Source organism: Oncorhynchus mykiss, chromosome 12 (genome assembly GCF_013265735.2).
Source record: "Oncorhynchus mykiss isolate Arlee chromosome 12, USDA_OmykA_1.1, whole genome shotgun sequence".
In the NCBI taxonomy this organism is placed as follows: Eukaryota; Metazoa; Chordata; class Actinopteri; order Salmoniformes; family Salmonidae; genus Oncorhynchus; species Oncorhynchus mykiss.
The window spans coordinates 31,101,376-31,123,003 of record NC_048576.1 but is presented as its reverse complement, the minus strand read 5'-3'; the positions used below and the strand labels follow the sequence as shown (position 1 = coordinate 31,123,003).

At 42.7% G+C, this 21,628-nt stretch overlaps 1 protein-coding gene across 1 annotated transcript; it reads left to right on the top strand.

Annotated features, from left to right (window-relative positions):
- The first annotated feature begins 872 nt into the window (after positions 1-872).
- On the top strand, positions 873-9,347 carry mmp30 (matrix metallopeptidase 30). Its single transcript, XM_021623485.2, has 10 exons — positions 873-1,152; positions 1,399-1,655; positions 5,045-5,193; positions 5,319-5,444; positions 5,566-5,727; positions 6,032-6,191; positions 6,749-6,879; positions 7,167-7,326; positions 7,434-7,537; positions 7,629-9,347. Exons 1-10 carry the CDS (start codon positions 1,033-1,035, stop codon positions 7,730-7,732), a joined length of 1,473 nt encoding a protein of 490 aa, XP_021479160.2. The 5' UTR covers positions 873-1,032; the 3' UTR covers positions 7,733-9,347.
- The last annotated feature ends 12,281 nt before the right edge of the window (positions 9,348-21,628 follow it).

Below are 21,628 nucleotides of genomic sequence, written 5' to 3'. Positions count from 1 at the left end.
TAGCAGAGCATAAATTTGATGAACTGACTTGTTGGAAAGTTGGCATCCTACGACGGTGCCATGTTGAAAGTCACTGAGCTCTACAGTACAGGCCATTCTACTGCCAATGTTTATCTATGGAGATTGTATGGCTGTGTGCTCGATTTTATACACCTGTCAGCAACGGGTGTGACTGAAATAGCCAAATCCACTCATTTGAAGCATCCACATACTTTTGGCCATGTAGTGTATGTCTGGTGGAATGATGAAATAGTATTAATACATTTATCAAAGTAACGTTTTTAATGAAAATATGTCAATCATTGTTTGAATATGTTGGTAATATGTTGTATAAAAGTGATAATGCCCTCAAAGCCAGCGTTTGGACGATTTATTGGCATGGTTTGCCGGCCTGAGACAAAAAACACCCATGCCAATATATCCTCCAAACTCCGTCCTCTCGGCGCGTTATCACTAAAATAAGAGTTCTGCATAATATGCATATTGTGATCATTGCAAATCATCTCAAAGAATTGTATTCAATTAAAAAACTATATTTTCAGATGCCATATTTATCTAGGATGCAGTTAATCAGAGTACATATTTTTTCTGCATGTTTAAATAAAGTAGCTGATGTGCCATTTGTGGCCTGACAATGAGTGAGGCATCACAAACCAGATATGACAGCCTCACAAGGAGAAGCCCCATGTTTGCATACTTTCTCTTCCTTGCATTAACAAAGCCAATCCAAATCTTCCCCCAGATCTACAGCACCTGGCCTGTCCTCCCCCTCCTTCTCCTCCCACGTCATTGATAACAATCCCTCATTTCCTGAATAGGACCTGCTCAGACAGAGTCTGGAATGCTGTAGTGCTCAATCATGCATGCAGTGCCAGGGCCCTTTGGATACCCTAAACAATTTTTGGGAAATGAGAAACAATCTATCATCACACCCATTCTAATGTGTGGTGCCTGGGATCTGGGCTATATAAGGAGAGGTGCAGAGGGCTTAGGGCAGTCAGACTTTCTCCTCTGCAGTAGAAGGTTACATTCATGGGAAGATCAGTGTTTACCGTGTTACAGACAGTGGCTGCTTTTGCAATTTGTATAGCAGCCCCTACTACAAGTCAAGATGTCACTCTGTCTTCAGATGACCTGCAGGCCAGAGCTAAGGTAAACTATTGCTAATTACTGTGTATTATTTAATATTTACATATAGTGTACTTATTTTTCATTAAATGTTACGTTGTTTCTTTGACTACACTATGGAATGTACCAATTGAAACAAACAGTACAGAGATAAACTACCCACGGTTTGGTTGATGGACAATTGTGCGTCAACCAAACCGTTAAACTGTACTCGACCACGGACCACTAACTGTCCATTTTTACAAGATTGACAGTTAGCTCTCTGTACAGGCCTATCTATCCCAGTTTTACTCGGTTGCTGGCTCCACCAACTCCATCATGTCCAGGCGAGTGATGGACACCCCAGTGGACTCATTTCAGAGAGACCTGAGGAGCATGCAGGACTTCTTTGGGCTGGAGGTGACAGGCAGGCTGGACTCGAACACCCTGGAGGTGATGGCCAAGCCCCGATGTGGGGTCACAGACGTGGCCCGCTACGGACACTTCCAGGGCAAGCCCCGCTGGAAGCAGAGCATCGTCACTTACAGGTAGCCTAGATACCGGACAGAGACTTCAGAAATTACCAATTGAGTACAAACTACTTGAATCAACTTTGTTTCCACATCATAAAAAAACGTAATGTTTTTTAATTTTTTTGTATCAATGTGTTCGTGATGATGTTGAATCAACATGGAAATCTGAATGGATTTTTTAAAAGTCAGCAATGTAAAGACATTTCTGGAATTTTTGTATTTTTTCACCTAAGCTTTAACCTAAATCCTACATGGTTCAAATGTTGTTGATTTCAAATCAAATCAAATTGTATTTGTCACATGCGCCAGGTTTAGACCTTACAGTGAAATGCTTACTTACAAGCCCTTAACAAACAATGAATTTAAGAAAAATAGATATGTAAAAAAAATAGTAGCAGCAGTGTAAAAGAGGGGTGGGGGTGGGGGGGTACAACGCAAATAGTCTGGGTAGCCATTTGATTTGCTGTTCAAGAGTCTCATGGTTTGGAGGTAGAAGCTGTTAAGAAACCTTTTGGACGTAGACTTGGTGCTACGGTACAACTTGCCTTGCAAATCTTTTCAGTCTCCTGAGTGGGAATAGGTTTTGTCGTGCCTTCTTTACGACTGTATTGGTGTGCTTGGACCATGATAGTTTGTTGGGGATGTGGACACCAAGGAAGTTGAAGCTCTCAACCTGCTCCACTACAGCCCCGCCGATGTTAATGGGGGCGTGCTCGGTCCTCCTTTTTCTGTAGACCACAATCATCTCCTTTGTCTTGATCATGTTGAGGGAGAGGTTGTATCCTGGTACCACATGGCCAGATCTCTGACCTCCTAAGCTGTCTCATCTTTGTCGGTGATCAGACCTACCACTGTTGTGTCGTCGGCAAACTTAATGATAGTGCTGGAGTCATGCTTGGCCATGCAGTCATGGGTGAACAGGGAGTACAGGAGGGGACTGAGCACGCACCCCTGAGGGGCCCCGTGTTGAGGATTGCAGATCAGTGTTGCAGATGTGTTGTTACCTACCCTTACCACCTGTGGGCGTGTCCAGTTGCAGAGGGAGGTGTTAAGTCCCAGGGTCCTTAGCTTAGTGATGAGCTTTGTGGGCACTATGGTGTTGTATGCTGAGCTGTAGTCAATGAATAGCATTCTAATGTAGGTGTTCCATTTGTCCAGATGGGAAAGGGTAGTGTGGAATGCAATAGAGATTGCATCATCTGTGGATCTGTTAGGGCGGTATACAAATTGGAGTTGGTCTAGGGTTTCTGGGATAATGGTGTTGATGTGAGCCATGACCAGCCTTTGAAAGCACTATGGCTACAGACATGAGTGCTACGGGTCGGTCGTCATTTAGGCAGGTTACCTTAGTGTTCTTGGGCACAGGGTCTATAGTGGTCTGCTTGAAGCATGTTGGTATTACAGACTCAGTCAGGGACAGGCTGAAAATGTCAGTGAAGACACTTGCCAGTTTGTCAGCGCAAGCTCGCAGTCCTGGTTATCCGAAAGGAAACACTTTGACGTATGTGGAAATGTTAAAGGAATGTAGGAGAATATAACACAATAGATCTGGTAAAAGATAATATAAAAAATATATATATATATTTTGTATTTTTTTTGTACAATCTTTGAAATGCAAGAGAAAGGCCATAATGTATTATTCCAGCCCAGCTGCAATTTAGATTTTGGCCACTAGATGGCAGCAGTGTATGTTCAAAGCTGATCCAATGAACCATTGTATTTCTGCTCAAAATGTTGTATCAAGACTTCCCAAATATGCCTATTTTGTTTATTAATAACTTTTCATGTTCAAAACTGTGCACTCTCCTCAAGCAATAGCATGGTATTCTTTCACTGTAATAGCTACTGTAAATTGGACATTTTTCTTGTTACTTACAACCTCATGCTAATCACATTAGCCTACATTAGCTCATCCTTCCCGTGGAAGGGACACCGATCCCGAAGAAGGTTAAAGGTCTTACTCATATCGGCTGCGGCGAGTGTGATCACACAGTCATCTGGAACAGCTAATGCGCTCATGCATGTTTCAGTGTTCCTTGCCTTGAAGCAAGCATAGAAGTTATTTAGCTCATCTGGTAGGCTTGTGTCACTGGGCAGCTCTTGGCTGTAATAGTTTGCAAGCCCTGCCACATCCGACGAGCGTCGTAGCTGGTGTAGTACGATTCGATCTTAGTCCTGTATTGATGCTTTGCCAGTTTGATGGTTCGTCGGAAGGCATAGCGGGATTTCTTATAAGCTTCTGGGTTAGAGTCCCACTCCTTGAAAGCGGCAGCTCAGCCCTTTAGGTCAGTACGAATGTTGCCTGTAATCCATGGCTTCTGGTTGGGTTATGTACGTACAGTCACTGTGGGGACGACGTCCTCAATGCACTTATTAATAAAGCCAGTGACTGATGTGGTGTACTCCTCAATGCCATCGGAAGAATCCCGGAACATATTCCAGTCTGTGCTAGCAAAACAGTCCTGTAGTTTTGCATCTGCTTCATCTGACCTCTTTTCTATAGACCAAGTCACTGGTGCTTCCTGCTTTAATTTGGTCAGATTTGCCAAATGGAGGGCGAGGGAGAGCTTTGTACGCGTCTATGTGTGTGGAGTAAAGGTGGTCTAGAATCTTTCTCTCTTTGGTTGCACATTTAACATGCTGATAGAAATGAGCTAAAACTGATTTAAGTTTCCTTGCATTAAAGTCCCCAACCACTAGGAGCGCCGCCTCTGGATGAGTCTTTTCCTGTTTGCTTATGGCGGTATACAGCTCATTGAGTGCGGTTTTAGTGCCAGCATCGGTCTGTGGTAGACAGCTACGAAGAATACAGATGAAAAGTCTCTAGGTAGATAGTGTGGTCTACAGCTTATCATGAGATACTCTACCTCAGGCGAGCAAAACCTCGAGACTGCCTTAGATATCATACACCAACTGTTGTTTACATATATGCATAGGCCCCTGCCCCATGCCTTACCAGAGGCTGCTGTTCTATCCAGCCGATAGAGTGTATAACCTGCCAGCTGTATGTTCTCAATGTCGTTGTTCAGCCACGACTCGGTGAACCATAAGATATTAGAGTTTTTAATGTCCTGTTGGTAGGATATACGTGCTTTCAGTTACTCCCATTTATTTCCCAGCGATTGAATGTTAGCTAGCAGGACGATGGCAGATTTTGGCAGATTTTTCTGCGAAATTTCCATTTCCGTCTCCAGCGAATGATGGTCTTGAAAATGGGGATCGGTATATTCCTACACTACTAAACAGAAGTGTGCTAAGATTTTCAAAACATAGCAAACATAATTGGATTTGCAAGTTATGACACATGGCAAACAAACAGGATGATGAAAAGCCACAACAAGTACATGATGGGCATTCGGATAACCAATACATAATACGATAGTTTCTGCTATTTATTTTCCCAGAATTACTGAATACACGCATGACCTGAGTCGGCGTGAGGTGGACTCCACCATCGCCCAGGCCTTCAAGCTCTACAGCGACATCATCCCACTGGACTTCAAGCAGATCTACAGTGACACCGCTGACATCATGATCCTGTTTGGAGCCAAATGTGAGTTCTGTTCAGTCACTCCCGTTCAGAGATAGAGTTGATATGTTGAACCACAAGCATGTTTTGTATTTGTTAATTTAAGAGCAATTGTTTTAAGAATACTGTTTCTTCCCTTTTTAAACCAGACCACGGTGACTTCTACCCCTTCGATGGGCCGAATGGTGTCTTGGCCCATGCAAACTCTCCAGGAGAAGGCGAAGGTGGTGACACACACTTTGATGAAGATGAGTCTTGGACTCTGAGCCAGAGAGGTACAGGATCAAAGAAACAACACCAATAAACCCTACAGTTGCTGTACTAAAATACTTCAAATCAATTCTGACAGTACCGTCATAGTTTTTACCTAAGCTACTCTCTCTGACTCTACAACAGGGATAAACCTGCTTCTGGTGGCGGCCCATGAGTTTGGCCATGCTCTTGGATTGGCCCACTCACGAGACAGCTCAGCTCTGATGTACCCCACATATCACTTTGTGAACACAAAAGGATACAGGCTACCTGCAGACGACAGGCGGGGAATACAGGCCTTGTACGGTGAGTGAGTGTTCAGCCCACTGTGAGAAGGTGGCGACAATTAAACATTAAACGGCTACGTCAGGGCCCGTATTCATAAATTGTCTCAGAGTAGGAGTGTTTATCAAGAATCTGGTCCCCCCCCTTATTTATTCTTAAAGAGAAAACTGATCCTTTATCAGCTCTTCTACTCAGAGACACTTCGTGAATATGGGCCCTGAACCTCACAGTACTAGGGAAAATGGTACTGTGTATTAACAGAATATCTATTTTCATAACCTAATATTTCATGTAGTCATTGAAACATTACTCTTCAATTTGTAAGGTGTCCGGACAACACCAGGTCAGCCAGAACCAACAAGACCCAAGCCTAAACCAAAGCCCAAACCAGAACCTAGACCAAACCCTCCAGAAAGATGCAACAGGAACCTTGTCTTTGATGCTGCCAGTACCATTCGGAGTGAGCTGTACTTCTTCAAAGATGGGTGAGACGAACACACACTAACATTCTTTCAATACGTTTTCAAAGGGAAGGGTACACTGCCGCTACCTTGCTTTCCAACCAAGGTGCATGAATTGAGGAGCAAACTTTGTTTTCGTGTTATAATCCTGTGTATATTTTGAGGACCACAATGGAAATACGTTTTAACGTTTTAAAACATTTGTGTCATCCTTGATTAATTTACAGGCATTGTACGGTATCCACATGTGTGGTTGTATTGTCTTTAAAAATGGCCAAATAAATAGATACAAATTTAAACCTGAGGTAAGAAGGAGATTCAGGAACACTTGGAGGACAATGGAATTAAATAAAAAAGCTTATTTATTACAACAAGCAGAACATGTTTTTTTATATAGTTTTATAAGTGTAATCAATTTCTTAGTATCATGCTGTAAGCACAATTTATTTTGAAATGTAGATGCTTCATAGAAAGTGCTGTTGTATATATCATAACATGTGCAAGGAATCTTCCTATTGTTGCAATGCAAGCAAGCTAAGTATTGTCAAAATCCTGAAACACATTTTCGGTTTGTTTATCAGGTATTACTGGAAGAAGAGTGGCTATTGGAATGGAGTAATGACGAAGACAGTGAAGGGAACCTGGCCTAGCATTAGCCATGTTGATGCTGCATATGAATACAAGGGTCGAGACATCGCCTTACTATTTGAAGGTACAGTATTAACCTATGCTAGGCCCAGCCCAAGTTGCCCGACCCAGTAATCCAACAAGTGCAATGTTAATTCTCTTGCTTTAGTAATAGCAGTGCTTAGATACCCTAGGTACTCAATTATCTGGCACTGGTTTGAGTGGGAATGATAGAGAACCTGCTCTCTCCCATATCTGTAATATACACTGAGTATACCAAACATTCCTAATATTGAGTTGCACCCCGCTCAAACGTTTTGGATACTCAGTGTGTAACGATCCTAATCTTTTCTCCAACATTTCTTCTCACAGGAAGAAGGTACTGGGGCACCAGAGGCCTTACCATCCTATCAGGTTATCCCAAATCCATCTACAACTTTGGCTTCCCCTCATATGTAACCAAGATAGACTCTGCAGTTCATGTGGCATCCACAGGGAAAACTCTATTCTTTGTGAGAAACAAATACTGGAGGTGTGTTGCTAAATATCTTAATAACTAATGGTCTCCTGTTGTATTCAAACTCATATTGAAACCAAACGTACTGCAGTATCCTAAATGTGTTCTGATCTATACCACAGCTTCAATGAAAGGATGAGCACAATGGACCGTGGCTACCCCAGAAGCATCTACCAGGATTTCCATGGTATTGGCAGCAAAGTTGATGCTGCTTTTGAAAACCATGGTAGGTGGTGGTGACACTGAAGACACAATACAATCAACCTACCTCAAGCCTTGACATGTTGCTAATACATCTTCTGTGTTTTCTCCTTCAGGTTACCTGTACTTTTCAGATGGCCCCAGGCAAACCGAATACCACTATCCATCAAAGAAGGTGAACCGTGTCTTGTTGAACTATGGATGGCTGGACTGCTACTAAAAAGAGAATCATTAATAATTTTCAGCTGTACAAAGTATTTTTGTTGTCATCAAGAGCTGTGACTACACCCAATTAGCAATATAGTATTTTTCTAGATATATGCACTTTCAACGATGACTTTACTGATACCTGTTTTGGAACAAGTGCTCAATTTAATCAGAGAACATTATCATGACGAGACCCAGATGCAGAAACAGGAGGCAGATGGTTGAAGTCTTATAATGTTTAATAATCTAAAAGGTGTAGGCAAGAGAATGGTCATGGACAGGCAAAAGGTCAAAACCAGGAGTCCAGGAGGTACAGGGTGGCAGAAAGGCTCATGGCCAAGGCAGGCAGAATGGTCCGGTAGGCGGATACAGAGTCTAGAACAGGCAAGGGTCAAAACCAGGAGGACTAGAAAAAAGAGAATCGCAAAGGCAGGCGTACAGTGAAAAAAACACGGGTTTTCTTGGAACATAGAAGACGAACTGGCACAGAAAACACAGGGATAAATACATTGGGGAAAACAAGAGACATCTGGAGGGGGTGGAGACAATAACGAGGACAGGTGAAACCGATCAGGGTGTGACAACATGTCTGAATTTATTGAAGTATGTTGAAAATATCTTTCTACAACTTGGGAGTGCATGGAGTTTATTGAGGAATATGTGACAGACACAGTCTATTTCATATATTCATAGTGCATTTGCTATGAACAATTGTTACAGGAAATTATGGGAAATTACTATCCTTCCTTGCGGAGGATTTGAATGGGTGAGGGAAGCCTAGATATAGAACATTTCACATGAATTTAAACTATGTCACTACGTCATTAAAACTATCATGTATTTTTTTACTGAAAGATACTGTTGTAAACAGGCCTTCAGGCAGGGAATCTACAACAGTTTGAAACTAGAAAGTTTGAGCTAGTTTATTAGCACTGATCCTAAGTAAAATGGTGGACGCATTCAAACTAGAATTTCTGTCTATGGCGCTTCCTCACTCTCCAACCCATGGAAATATAATACATGTGCTTGACTTGTAGAGCAAACTGACATGAATAGAACATTTAGCAACTCTTCATTGCTTCTTTATTGTTGTTAAACCAACAAGTTTAGTCCAACCGGCCTTTGGCCTTCCTAAGGGTCTTTACTGACTGACCTATGAAAGAGAATTTTATATGTTTTCAAAATGGGACCAATCACAATATTGCCAATCTATTGGTCAGTTCAAAAACCCATTGCCCAGATTTTTGACCCTGATGGGGGCCCAAAGGTGTTGATAGCCTAACAATGAAGAAAACAATTTTATCTAGGCCCTACTTCCACTGTCTTTGAGTTGCTGAATTCTCTTCACTGCTGTCTATGGTTGGGAAGAACTTTTGATTGCTTTTGATAAACATTCGGATGAGGATTGTAACTCTTTGAGCGGAGTGGCAGGTTCAAGATCATCTCTCTTGGGGGCCAAGGAGCTGTGACTTGTCCATAACTCTGCACGGATCATTCAGGGCACATTCAGGGTTAGCTAAAAAAATACAAATTATAATATTTTTTGTTGTTACCTGTTTTGCATGTTATTTTGGCATTAATACGTGTGTCACACATCAGTTTGCAAACAATAAAGCCGCATACAAACATGGTCTCTGTTTTACTTTCTTGAGTAAGGCAGCTCCAAAATGCAGGTGTTTCAGCCTAGCTTAGTGCTCTCTGTGATGGTGGGGCAGCCAGCAGAAAATACAGAGTGTAGGGGTTGGTAATGTTTTCTAGCTGCGCCGTAATTGGCTCAGTGTTCTGTCACTCATGGGGACACTACGTTTTGAATGGTCATCCAACTCAAAATTCCAAGTCGGTAACTTGGGCCTCTTTCTAGAGTGCCGACGTGAAGATCACTGACGTCATGATTCAACCTTGTTATTTTGAGAGTTGAGCCTTTAAAAAGTCAGTTGTCTTGAAAAAACTATAAATCAAGACAAAGTTAGACTTTGATGACAAAGTTTGATGACAAGTGAGCACAACAAGATGAGTGCAAAAATCTATTGTATGCTGCTGCATAAATTATGCAATATGCCAGATATGTATACTGTAGCTAAGAAAGTAATACAAAGTGTATGTTGTGTAGTAAGCTGTTAGTAGCCCATGTGCCTCACCATAATAATTTGGTCCCTTTCCCCTTCAAAACTTAGCCTACTGTTCTGACTTGGTGGTGCACATGTAGCCTATAGCCTGTTTTAGAAAAATGTCATCATCGAATATTGTAAGAGCTTTCATTGTCTGTTTAAATGCTCCCTTTCTTTATCCACCTGACTTGGTGTACAGGGAGAATATTGTAAGAACGGCCCATGTTCTGAATCCTGTCGCTGTCCATTTTGAAAAGTGCTGAACAAATAGTTATATTGACTACGTCCATCCTAGCTTGCTCGTTAATATCTTAATTTAAATTGTGGATTGCCTCTTATCCACTCGTCGTCCCCTTATGCCACAGTTTGTACATCTCAATTGTCAGTAGAAACCACGTTTGTTTAAAAGGCACATTTGTTTAAAAGGCAGTAAATGAGGCTAAATTAACTGTTTTGCTGCCAGACAAGTCTACGGTGATAGCCAGGTGTAGCAGTTGTAAGGATCCACTCCATGGTACTGAAAAGAAAGCTCTGTGTAGGCCCTAACAGTTTGTGGGCACCTTTTGTCACCGTTATAGTGCAATTAATGTATTGTTTAGTGTTGTGTTTTTGCTTCGCTGGCATGCATTTAAAACTTTTGTTTGTTTGCCTCACCAAGATTTACAATCTAAAATTTCCAATGGCACAGATATCATTAATATAATAATATTATTTAAGTAAAAGTCAGGAGAGACTTTGCATTGAATGAATGGCAAAGGAATAATGTTCATGAATCATGTCCATTCTTGTTTACTTCAAATGTCTAAAAGAGAGCGCTTTCCTTAATGTGGAACGTTTCTAGAACTACAAGTCTACAATCATATTTTGTCTACAACATCACTGACTACAATGACCACAATGCACATTGACATAACACATTTTCCATACACACCTCTCGCCCTGATTGGTCCATTGGATTGGCTCTGTGCTTGGTCGAGTCCCTTTCCAGTGTGTCGTGAGCAACAACAGTGGAATTGGCGGTTTGCCTTCAAAAGAAAAGGCCCTATTGAAACTGATGCAAAAGGATAACATTTTCGAAAACATGCCACAATTGGACTAGTAATGCTAAACAAGGTAGGAATGTTGTTATATAAATTAAACAGAAGACAATTATTAGTTAATTTGACAAATCAGTAGAACACACTGTGGACGTATTTGAATTCAGAATTGCATTGGAGGCATACTTATATGCACTACAGCCTAACCGTCACGGCTCTCGTCATAATGAGGATCGGACCAAAACGCAGCGTGGTAAGTGTTCATGATTCTTTATTAACCAAAACACTTGAACAAAATAACAAAGTGAAGAAACCGAAACAGTTCTGTAAGGTGCATAAACTATACAGAAAGCAACTACCCACAAAACACAGGTGGGAAAAAGGCTGCCAAAGTATGATTCCCAATCAGAGACAACGATAGACAGCTGCCTCTAACTGGGAACCACACTTCGCCAAAAACAAAGAAATAGAAAACATAGAAATAACAAAACTAGAATGCCCACCCTAGTCACACCCTGGCCTAACCAAAATTGAGAATAAAAGCCTCTCTATGGCCAGGGCGTGACACTAACAGCCTAACCTGCACCCATGAAATGGTGTATCAGCCCACTCAGTGTCACCCACAGAACATAACTATGTAGAGTTTACACACAGGACTTGACTGTGGGAAACCAGGCTCCAAGCTCGAGACCTCCAGTGCGCCTCCACGGCCCAGTGTATCTGGTGCCTCTGCCAAGGACAGGACCTCCTGTATGTCTCTCCAGCCTGGCGAGTCCTGTGCCTGTGCCCAAAACTAATCCTCCTGTATGTCTCCCCAGCCTGGTGAGCCTTGTGGCAGCTCCATGTACCAGACTGCCCATACGTCTCCTCACTCCAGTGATGATCCATGGCAAGAAGCCTCCAGTGATGATCCATGGCACGAAGCCTCCAGTGATGAGCCATGGCACAAAGCCTTCAGTGATGATCCATGGCAAGAAGCCTCCAGTGATGATCCATGGCAAGAAGCCTCCAGTGATGATCCATGGCACGAAGCCTCCAGTGATGATCCATGGCAAGAAGCCTCCAGTGATGATCCATGGCACAAAGCCTCCAGTGATGATCCTTGGCAAGAAGCCTCCCGTGATGATCCATGGCAAGAAGCCTCCAGTGATGATCCATGGCACGAAGCCTCCAGTGAGGGGTCATGGCACGAAGCCTCCAGCGACGGTCCCCATTCCGGAGCCTCCAGCGACGGTCCCCATTCCGGAGCCTCCAGTGACGGTCTCCAGTCCGGAGCCTCCAGCAACGGTCTCCAGTCCGGGGCCCGCGACGTGGGTCTCCAGTCCGGGGCCCGCGACGAGGGTGCCCAGTCCGGGGTCGGCGACGAGGGTGCCCCGTCCAGGGCCCGCGACAAGGGTACCCAGTCCGGGGCCCGCGACGAGGGTGCCCAGTCCGGGGCCCGCGACGAGGGTGCCCAGTTCGGGGCCCGCGACAAGGGTACCCAGTCCGGGGCCCGCGACGAGGGTCTTAAATTATTTAGTGCAATCCTTGCTCCTGTTGTTCGAGACCTTAAAGTGTTAGAGAGTGATGGCATTGTGGTTCCTTTATACAGTGGTCATGTTCGTGGCAGTGTGGTCCATAATAATCTGGGCCTACATAGTTTGTTTGGCCTGGTGGAGTCTTTTAGCGCAAGGTATTGCTGTAGGTTCGGTCTTGCAGAAAAACATGACTTTCAGACAGAATTCTCTGAAGATTGTGTTGCGAACTAAATAAATACACACTGCTACTCTCAGGAAATTAATAGGAATTTTTGGTGTGAAGCGTTCATATTTATTAAACTGGTTTGAGTATTTTCACACAATTGAGAACTTCTCAGTTGATGTGATGCAAGATGTTTTAAAGGGTGTGGCCCATTGCGAGTTGAAGCTATTATTTCTTTATCTGAAAGAAAAACATGCAACATCTGCAGAATTACATTGAAGAATACAGTTTTGATTATGGATTCATGGAAAGAAACAATAAACCAGTGGCTGTGAATTTATCAGAAAGATCAAATGATTTGGGACTTAATGCAATTCAGTCATGGTGCCTATTTATTTTGGGGGGTTTGGTAACATCTACTGACCAGCACTGGGGCCTACTCCTTTTTTTACTTCAAATAGTTAACATAGGATAAAATATTATGTTAACAGGGGGTCTCTGTGTTTATTTAAAACATTTGATTGTGGAGCACCACAAACCATTTTAACAGTTTCTTCCCCAGATTTTGTTTTTACCAAAGCACCATTTTCTAATCCATTATCCCCACTGCATCCAGAATACTGGACCTGTAATTCATAGTTGGTGTATACGGTATGAAAGTAAGCATAATTTTTTCAAAAAACAACTAAAATCTTTACAAAATATATTACCAAAACTTTGGCAGAAAAACACAAACTAACTAACACAAACTACAATTGTCAATCCTCAACACTTTTTAGTCAATTAGACATTGCTCCTGGGAACATGGTGTCTTTGAATATGGTAAAAGGTGGTTCTATGATTGCTATGGCAATGCAAGTGCCTCTTAGCACTCAGGTTTTAAAGATGGCGCCGAAGAACATGACTGACATTTTACCAATTGTGCAATTTTGTAATTTTTTAGCATTTTGTGTAACTTATTTTTTAACTTATTGTGTACATAATGTTGCTGCTACTGTCTCTTATGACCGAAAATAACTTCTGGACATCAGAAAAGCGATTACTCACCGCGGACTGGACAAAACTTTTTCCTTTAACGAGTCCAATGAGAAGGATTTCCTGCTTTCACTGGAACAGGCCCAGATCCACTTCTTTTGCGTGAAGAAAAGACGCCGGAAAAGGGGACGCAGATCGGTGATCCTTCTGAGAAGCCGGAGTTGAGCGAGTAAACTCTCAATTCCTTCCATTCTCCTTGCTGACGTGCAATCGTTAGAAAATAAAATTGATGACCTACAATTAAGATTATCCTACCAACAGGACATTAAAAACTGTAACATCTTGTGTTTCACCGAGACTTTTCCATTCCCTGGCAGAACAGAGACGCTATCTCTGGTAAGATAAGGGGTGGAGGTGTGTGTCTTTTTGTCAATAACAGCTGGTGCGCATAGTGCCCATGAAACTCATCACTAAGCTAACTCTGGGACTAAACACTTCTCTCTGCAACTGGATCCTGGACTTCCTGACTGGCCGCCCCCAGATGGTAAGGGTAGGCAACAACACGTCTGCCACGCTGATCCTTAACACTGGGGCCCCTCAGGGGTGTGTACTTAATCCCCTCATGTACTCCCTGTTCACCCACGACTGTGTGGCCAAACATTAAGTTTGCTGATGACACAACAGTGGTAGGCCTGATCACCGTCAATGATGAGATGGCCTGTAGAGAGGAGGTCAGAGAATTGGCAATGTGGTGCCAGAACAACAACCCCTCCCTCAATGTGAACAAGACAAAGGAGCTGATCATGGACTACAGGAAAAGGCGTGCCGAACAGGCCCCACTTAACATCGACGGGTCTGTAGTGGAACGGGTCGAGAGTTTCTAGTTTCTTGGTGTCCACATCACCAACGAACTATCATGGTCCAAACATGCCAAGAGAGTTGTGAAGAGGGCACAACAAAACCTATTCCCCCTCAGGAGACTGAAAAGATGTGGCATAGTCCCCAGATCCTCAACAGGTTCTACAGCTGCACCATCGAGAGCATCCTGACCGGTTGCATCACCGCCTGGTATGGCAACCGCTCGGCATCTGACCGTAAGGCGCTACAGAGGGTAGTGCGAATGGCCCAGTACATCACTGGGGCCAAGCTTCCTGCCATCCAGGACCTCTACACCAGGCGGTGTCAGAGGAAAGCCCATGAAACTGTTAGAGACTCCAGTCACCCAAGTTATAGACTGTTTTCTCTGCTACCGCACGGCAAGCGGTACCGGAGCGCCAAGTCTAGGACCAAAAGGCTCCTCAACAGCTTCTACCCCTAAGCCATTAAACTGCTGAACAATTCATAAAATTCACCACCGGACAATTTACATTGACACACGCACCTCCCCTCGTACACTGCTGCTACTCGCTGTTTGTTTGTTACCTACGCATAGTCACTTCACCCCCACTTAGTACATGTACAGATTACCTCAACTAGCCTGCACACTGACTCTGTACCGGTGCCCCCTGTATATAGCCTTGTTATTGTTATTCTTATTGTGTTACTTTTTATTATTACTTTTTATTTTAGCCTACTTGGTAAATATTTTCTTCTTCTTGAACTGCACTGTTGGTTAAGGGCTTGTAAGTAAGCATTTCACGGTAAAGTCTACACTTGTATTCGGCGCATTTGGCAAATAAAGTTTGATTTGATTTATGAATGTGCACTGGGTTAAATATCATGGCTTTGTTTACCGCCTACGCCTGATTATCTGTGGTAAAATTGAATCTGAAATGTCTCTGTTTTATCAAATTGATTCTGTTTTGATAATAAAATGGCAAAGTGTTGCTGTTCACTGTGCCTTTAATTACTCTAGCTTTTCAAGAACCTTTCCATGCATATGAAGTAACCAAGTCAAAACATGATTTTGTTTTCTTTCATGTCAACAACCTGCATTATCATTGACCATTTGATATACAAATGTTGTATGGAATGAATGACATCTCTTTTTGTTGACCATATTGCTTTCTCTGGGGAGCATGTCACTTGTGATGTTGACGTTGATGTGTAAATGGTTACACTGATTAAAGGCAAGGTGAGGAATGGGTTGATGTGCCATTAACATTGAAATGGATGACATTTAATGTTGGACTTTTATAATGTGTAATTGTGTTTATTCACGTACATTGACACCAAGTTAAGTAATTGGGTAACACTACTGTGCAGTAGAGAAAAAAAAAACAAGTGTCAATTTTAACTCAACTTTGAGAATACTTAACTCTAAAAAGAGTGATTGAATAACACTGGAGATTGTAACTAAACTCGTGTTAAATATGATTAAATATTACACATTTGTGTGTGAATGTTAACACCAATTTGAGTCAAATTAACTCTGAAAATATGACACTACCTGTAGAGTAACTTTAACACTATGTAGACCGGGACCAATTGTTATCTGAAACAGTGTTGAATTAAACTCTATAGGAGTTAAATTAACACTTCAATTTTTACTGTGCAGCTACGTTTGGCTACATATGGACCGTTAGTGGAATTCCCATGACAGAGTAACGGTTAATATGATTGGATGTTAATTATTTGACATGGGTGCCTGTATTTGACATTGTGTTGTTATTTCGCTGAACACAAGATGGTTTAATTGTATTTTTGGCAGTGAAATGAGGCTACTCGGGCGAGAGAAAAAAACTCACCCAAATGTATAGCCCCGTTGGAAAATAAAAATGGACTGTTTGATAATGTGAATAAAAAATATAGTGTCAGAGGATGAGGAGTTGAGGCGTGTTTACTTCAGCAATGTCCCCCTGAGAGCAATATTCCATAAAGAGAATGGTAAGTACCATAGTCTGAGTGCATAGCCTTCTGAAACGGTGTCTGCTACATGTCTGTTGCTACATTACCTGGGATAGAATGGTGAGCCAAGAGGGGATCTGAGCTTACAGAAAGGCAAAAAGAGACCAACATTTCAATGTCTGTTTTTTCAAGTATTGGGTTGATAGCCCAAAGTAACCGATGCTAATTGGCATTCAGAGAACTGCTTCATAAATAAAACTACCATGTTTTCTTAAGGACAGAGACTCATTCAAACGTTCAATCATTGGTGTGCTTGAGACAAACCTCTCTGTGTGAACGATTCGGTCTCGTTCACGAGGTTGACAATAATAACAAAAGCAATATAAATGCAAAACTTCATATCCTTGCAACATGTTTTTTTATTATGATAAGGTAAGAAGCATTACTAAGCCATTTGAGGTATTTCTAAGCAGTGTCCTTCAGAGAACCATGAAGAAATCAAAATTATGGCAAAAACAGTATGTTGCATTTCAGATGTATTTTAGAATGTAAAATGTTTGTCCTGCTGTTGTTGGTATGTTTGTCCTGATGTTGTTGGGATGTTTGTCTTACTGTTGTTGGGATGTTTGTCTTACTGTTGTTGGGATGTTTGTCTTACTGTTGTTGGGATGTTTGTCTTACTGTTGTTGAGATGTTTGTCCACAAAGGGATGATGTAGTGGTCTGTCTACCTCTTCAGTAGTCACAGAGGGCTTAGCCACAGTTTTTAAATGCATAATGTAATTAATTCTATTTGGCTTGCCTTCTGAACACAAAGGCAGTGATTGGCGAGGTTATATGCCTGTCGCTTTTTAGATGTGCAGGTTCATGTACATTTCTATTGTAACTAAAGTATTATATGGTTTATTGTGATAAAGATGATTGCATCTCAGACATCTGTCAACACCAATAGGATGTATAGATGATGACAACAGTGCTGTTTATCATAAGCATGGCCTTATTTCTATTACTGGATATTGGATGACTGTGATATGGAATTTTGTTATCAATGTTCATAATTTTCAATTAATCTAATCTGTCTGCAACCCAGAGTTTGTAAAGTTCTGGTTTAATGAAATGAAACAGACAGAATTCCCAGTTTACAAAGTCAAATCAATGTTTATTCACGAGAGCTCTCTAGTTCATATACAAAGACATACATTTTATACCATTCTCCTTACTTACGCACACACATGCACACTAACATTTGGAGAGCTATCTTCTTCTCCAGAATTCTCAGCACGGTTTATCACTACCCAGCCGACAGTTCCATTCCCCCGAGATTAGGGAAACCTGGAGGGGTACTCCCTGTCCTATCGTCAATTTCTCAGAGTTCTAGCCGGGTCGGATCAAACACAGTTTAATTGTTCTCTGTGTTTTCTTTAGGCACACACACACATTCCTCTCTTCCCCAGTCCAACCTAGTTGGAGTTAAGTTTAATATTTTAATTATTCCTTATATATGCTACCTAACCTATAATCCCTAATGGTTAAGTTTCCGGGAAGAATTATTTAGTCATTATCTTTAACCTTATAAATTATTTTATCAGACTGTCATTCATATTCCATTCACCCAATTCAATGTAACATTGATAGGTTTAGGCTACTACATGATACTCAAATTTTCCCTACAGTATACCGATCATGAGGTTGCTACAACCTAGCCTATGCATGAAAGTTTACAAGATAGGTGCACACAGGTTGAGATACATTTTTTAGGTGACAGACAGTGGCACATGCAAGTTCCGTTTTATAACCATTTTATCAGAATCGGCAGAATGAATAGACCCATGATTACGCGTAAACACAGTTCACTTTCATAGCAGCAACATTGTATTCCTTCTCGTATCTTCTCATTTGTGGACTTCAATGCACAGCACATCAGCTGTATGTGACTAGGCGAAAAAACTTTCCAAGTCAAACCATTTAACCGCTACACACAGGATACATTGTTGTCACCATATTAGCTAAAGTAATGTCATAGTCACCACAGCTAATATAACTAAATCATTAGTAAACCCGCTACAGTCATGCAGTAACATTACAGTGTAGAGTCAGTAAGCAGTTTAGCAGTTACACCGGCAGACCCCGGTGGAAATAAATTAAAAGCTTACCTTGACTTGGAAGAGTTCCAGTGTTGTGTTGACCAGCTAGCTAACATAGCATCCCTGTGAGAATGGTGTTTAAGTAGGCTAAACTAGCTAGCTGCATTTGCTATCTAAGTAAGTGAAAGTGAAAAAAATTACCAACTCTATCTCTATCTTGTTCAAAACCGTTAAACTATTGTCTTTCTCCTTGAGTCAACTACTCATCACATTTTATGCACTGCAGTGCTAGCTAGCTGTAGCTTATGCTTTCAGTGCTAGATTAATTCTCTGATCCTTTCATTGGGTGGACAACATGTTAGTTCATGCTGCAAGAGATCTGATAGGTTGGAGGACGTCCTCTGGAAGTTGTCATAATTACTGTGTAAGTCTACGGAAGGGGGTAAGCTGTCCTCCGGCTACACAATGGCGCTACCCTATAGGAGTGCTGTTGAGGCTCCTGTAGACCATTGCAAAACAATGTTTTTTTCAATTATTTGGTGACGTAAATATACACTGCTCAAAAAATTAAAGGGAACACTAAAATAACACATCCTAGATCTGAATGAATGAAATATTATTTTTAAATACTTTTTTCTTTACATAGTTGAATGTGCTGACAACAAAATCACACAAAAATTATCAATGCAAATCAAATTTATCAACCCATGGAGGTCTGGATTTGGAGTCACACTCAAAATTAAAGTGGAAAACCACACTACAGGCTGATCCAACTTTTATGTAATGTCCTTAAAACAAGTCAAAATGAGGCTCAGTAGTGTGTGTGGCCTCCACGTGCCTGTATGACCTCCCTACAACGCCTGGGCATGCTCCTGATGAGGTGGCGGATGGTCTCCTGAGGGATCTCCTCCCAGACCTGGACTAAAGAATCTGCCAACTCCTGGACAGTCTGTGGTGGATGGAGCGAGACATGATGTCCCAGATGGGGGAACGGGCGGTCCATAGCATCAATGCCTTCCTCTTGCATGAACTGCTGACACACTCCAGCCACATGAGGTCTAGCATTGTCTTGCATTAGGAGGAACCCAGGGCCAAACGCACCAGCATATGGTCTCACAAAGGGTCTGAGGATCTCATCTCGGTACCTAATGGCAGTCAGGCTACCTCTGGCGAGCACATGGAAGGCTGTGCGGCCCCCCAAAGAAATGCCACCCCACACCATGACTGACCCACCGCCAAACCGGTCATACTGGAGGATGTTGCAGGCAGCAGAACGTCCTCCACGGAGTCTCCAGACTCTGTCACGTCTGTCACATGTGCTCAGTGTGAACCTGCTTTCATCTGTGAAGAGCACAGGGCGCCAGTGGCGAATTTGCCAATCTTGGTGTTCTCTGGCAAATGCCAAACGTCGTGCACGGTGTTGGGCTGTAAGCACAACCCCCACCTGTGGACGTCGGGCCCTCATACCACCCTCATGGAGTCTGTTTCTGACCGTTTGAGCAGACACATGCACATTTGTGGCCTGCTGGAGGTCATTTTGCAGGGCTCTGGCAGTGCTCCTCCTGCTCCTCCTTGCAGGAAGGCGGAGGTAGCAGTCCTGCTGCTGGGTTGTTGCCCTCCTACGGCCTCCTCCACGTCTCCTGATGTACTTGCCTGTCTCCTGGTAGCGCCTCCATGCTCTGGACACTACGCTGACAGACACAGCAAACCTTCTTGCCACAGCTTGCATTGATGTGCCATCCTGGATGAGCTGCACTACCTGAGCCATTTGTGTTGGTTGTAGACTCCGTCTCATGCTATCACTAGAGTGAAAGCACCGCCAGCATTCAAAAGTGACCAAAACATCAGCCAGGAAGCATAGGAACTGAGAAGTGGTCTGTGGTCACCACCTGCAGAACCACTCCTTTATTGGGGGTGTCTTTCTAACTGCCTATAACTTCCACCTGTTGTCTATTCCATTTGCACAACAGCATGTGAAATGTATTGTCAATCAGTGTTGCTTCCTAAGTGGACAGTTTGATTTCACAGAAGTGTGATTGACTTGGAGTTACATTGTGTTGTTTAAGTGTTCCCTTTATCTTTTTGAGCAGTGTATTTAATATAGTTTTATCTAAAAAGATAACTTTTTACATTTTTTTTTAATGTTAGTTTTTATCAAATCAAATGTATTTATATAGCCCTTCTTACATCAGCTGATATATCAAAGTGCTGTACAGAAACCCAGCTTAAAACCCCAAACAGCAAGCAATGCAGGTGTAGAAGCACGGTGGCTAGGAAAAACTCCCTAGAAAGGCCTAAACCTAGGAAAAAACCTAAAGAGGAACCAGGCTATGAGGGGTGGCCAGTCCTCTTCTGGCTGTGCCGGGTGGAGATTATAACAGAACATGGCCAAGGTGTTCAAATGTTCATAAATGACCAGCATGGTCAAATAATAATAATTACACTAGTTGTCTAGGGTGCAACAGGTCAGCACCTCAGGAGCCGTTCATTGAGGGTATCTCTACCGCTCCTGCTGTCTCTAGAGAGTTGAAAACAGCAGGTTTGGGATAGGTAGCACGTCCGGTGAACAGGTCAGGGTTCCATGGCCGCAGGCAGAACAGTTGAAACTGGAGCAGCAGCACGGCCAGGTGGACTGGAGATAGCAAGGAGTCATCATGCCAGGTAGTCCTGAGGCATGGTCCTAGGGCTCAGGTCCTCCGAGAGAGAGAAAGAAAGAAAGAGAGAAAAGGAGAATTAGAGAGAGCATACTTAAATTCACACAGGACACCGGATAAGACAGGAGAAATACTCCAGATATAACAGACTGACCCTAGCCCCCCGACACATAAACTACTGCAGCATAAATACTGGAGGCTGAGACAGGAGGGGTCAGGAGACACTGTGGCCCCATCTGATGATACCCCCGGACAGGGCCAAACAGCCAGTATATAACCCCACCCACTTTGCCAAAGCACAGCCCGCACACCACTAGAGGCATATCGTCAACCACCAACGTACCATCCTGATACAAGGCTGAGTATAGCCCACAAAGATCTCTGCCACGGCACAACCCAAGAGGGGGCGCCAACCCAGACAGGAAGACCTCGTCAGCGACTCAACACACTCAAGTGACGCACCCCTCCTGGGGACGGCATGGAAGAGCACCAGTAAGCCCCTGTAATAGGGTTAGAGGCAGAGAATCGCAGTGGAGAGAGGGGAACAGGCCAGGCAGAGACAGCAAGGGAATGTTTTTATGAAAT

Excerpts from the sequence above, each read along its gene's own strand:
- mmp30 (XM_021623485.2), top strand. The coding sequence starts at position 1,033 with ATGGGAAGATCAGTGTTTACCGTGTTACAGACAGTGGCTGCTTTTGCA. Across the intron at positions 1,153-1,398 it reads ACCTGCAGGCCAGAGCTAAG|GCCTATCTATCCCAGTTTTA; the intron begins GTAAACTATTGC and ends CTCTCTGTACAG. Across the intron at positions 7,327-7,433 it reads GTGAGAAACAAATACTGGAG|CTTCAATGAAAGGATGAGCA; the intron begins GTGTGTTGCTAA and ends TCTATACCACAG.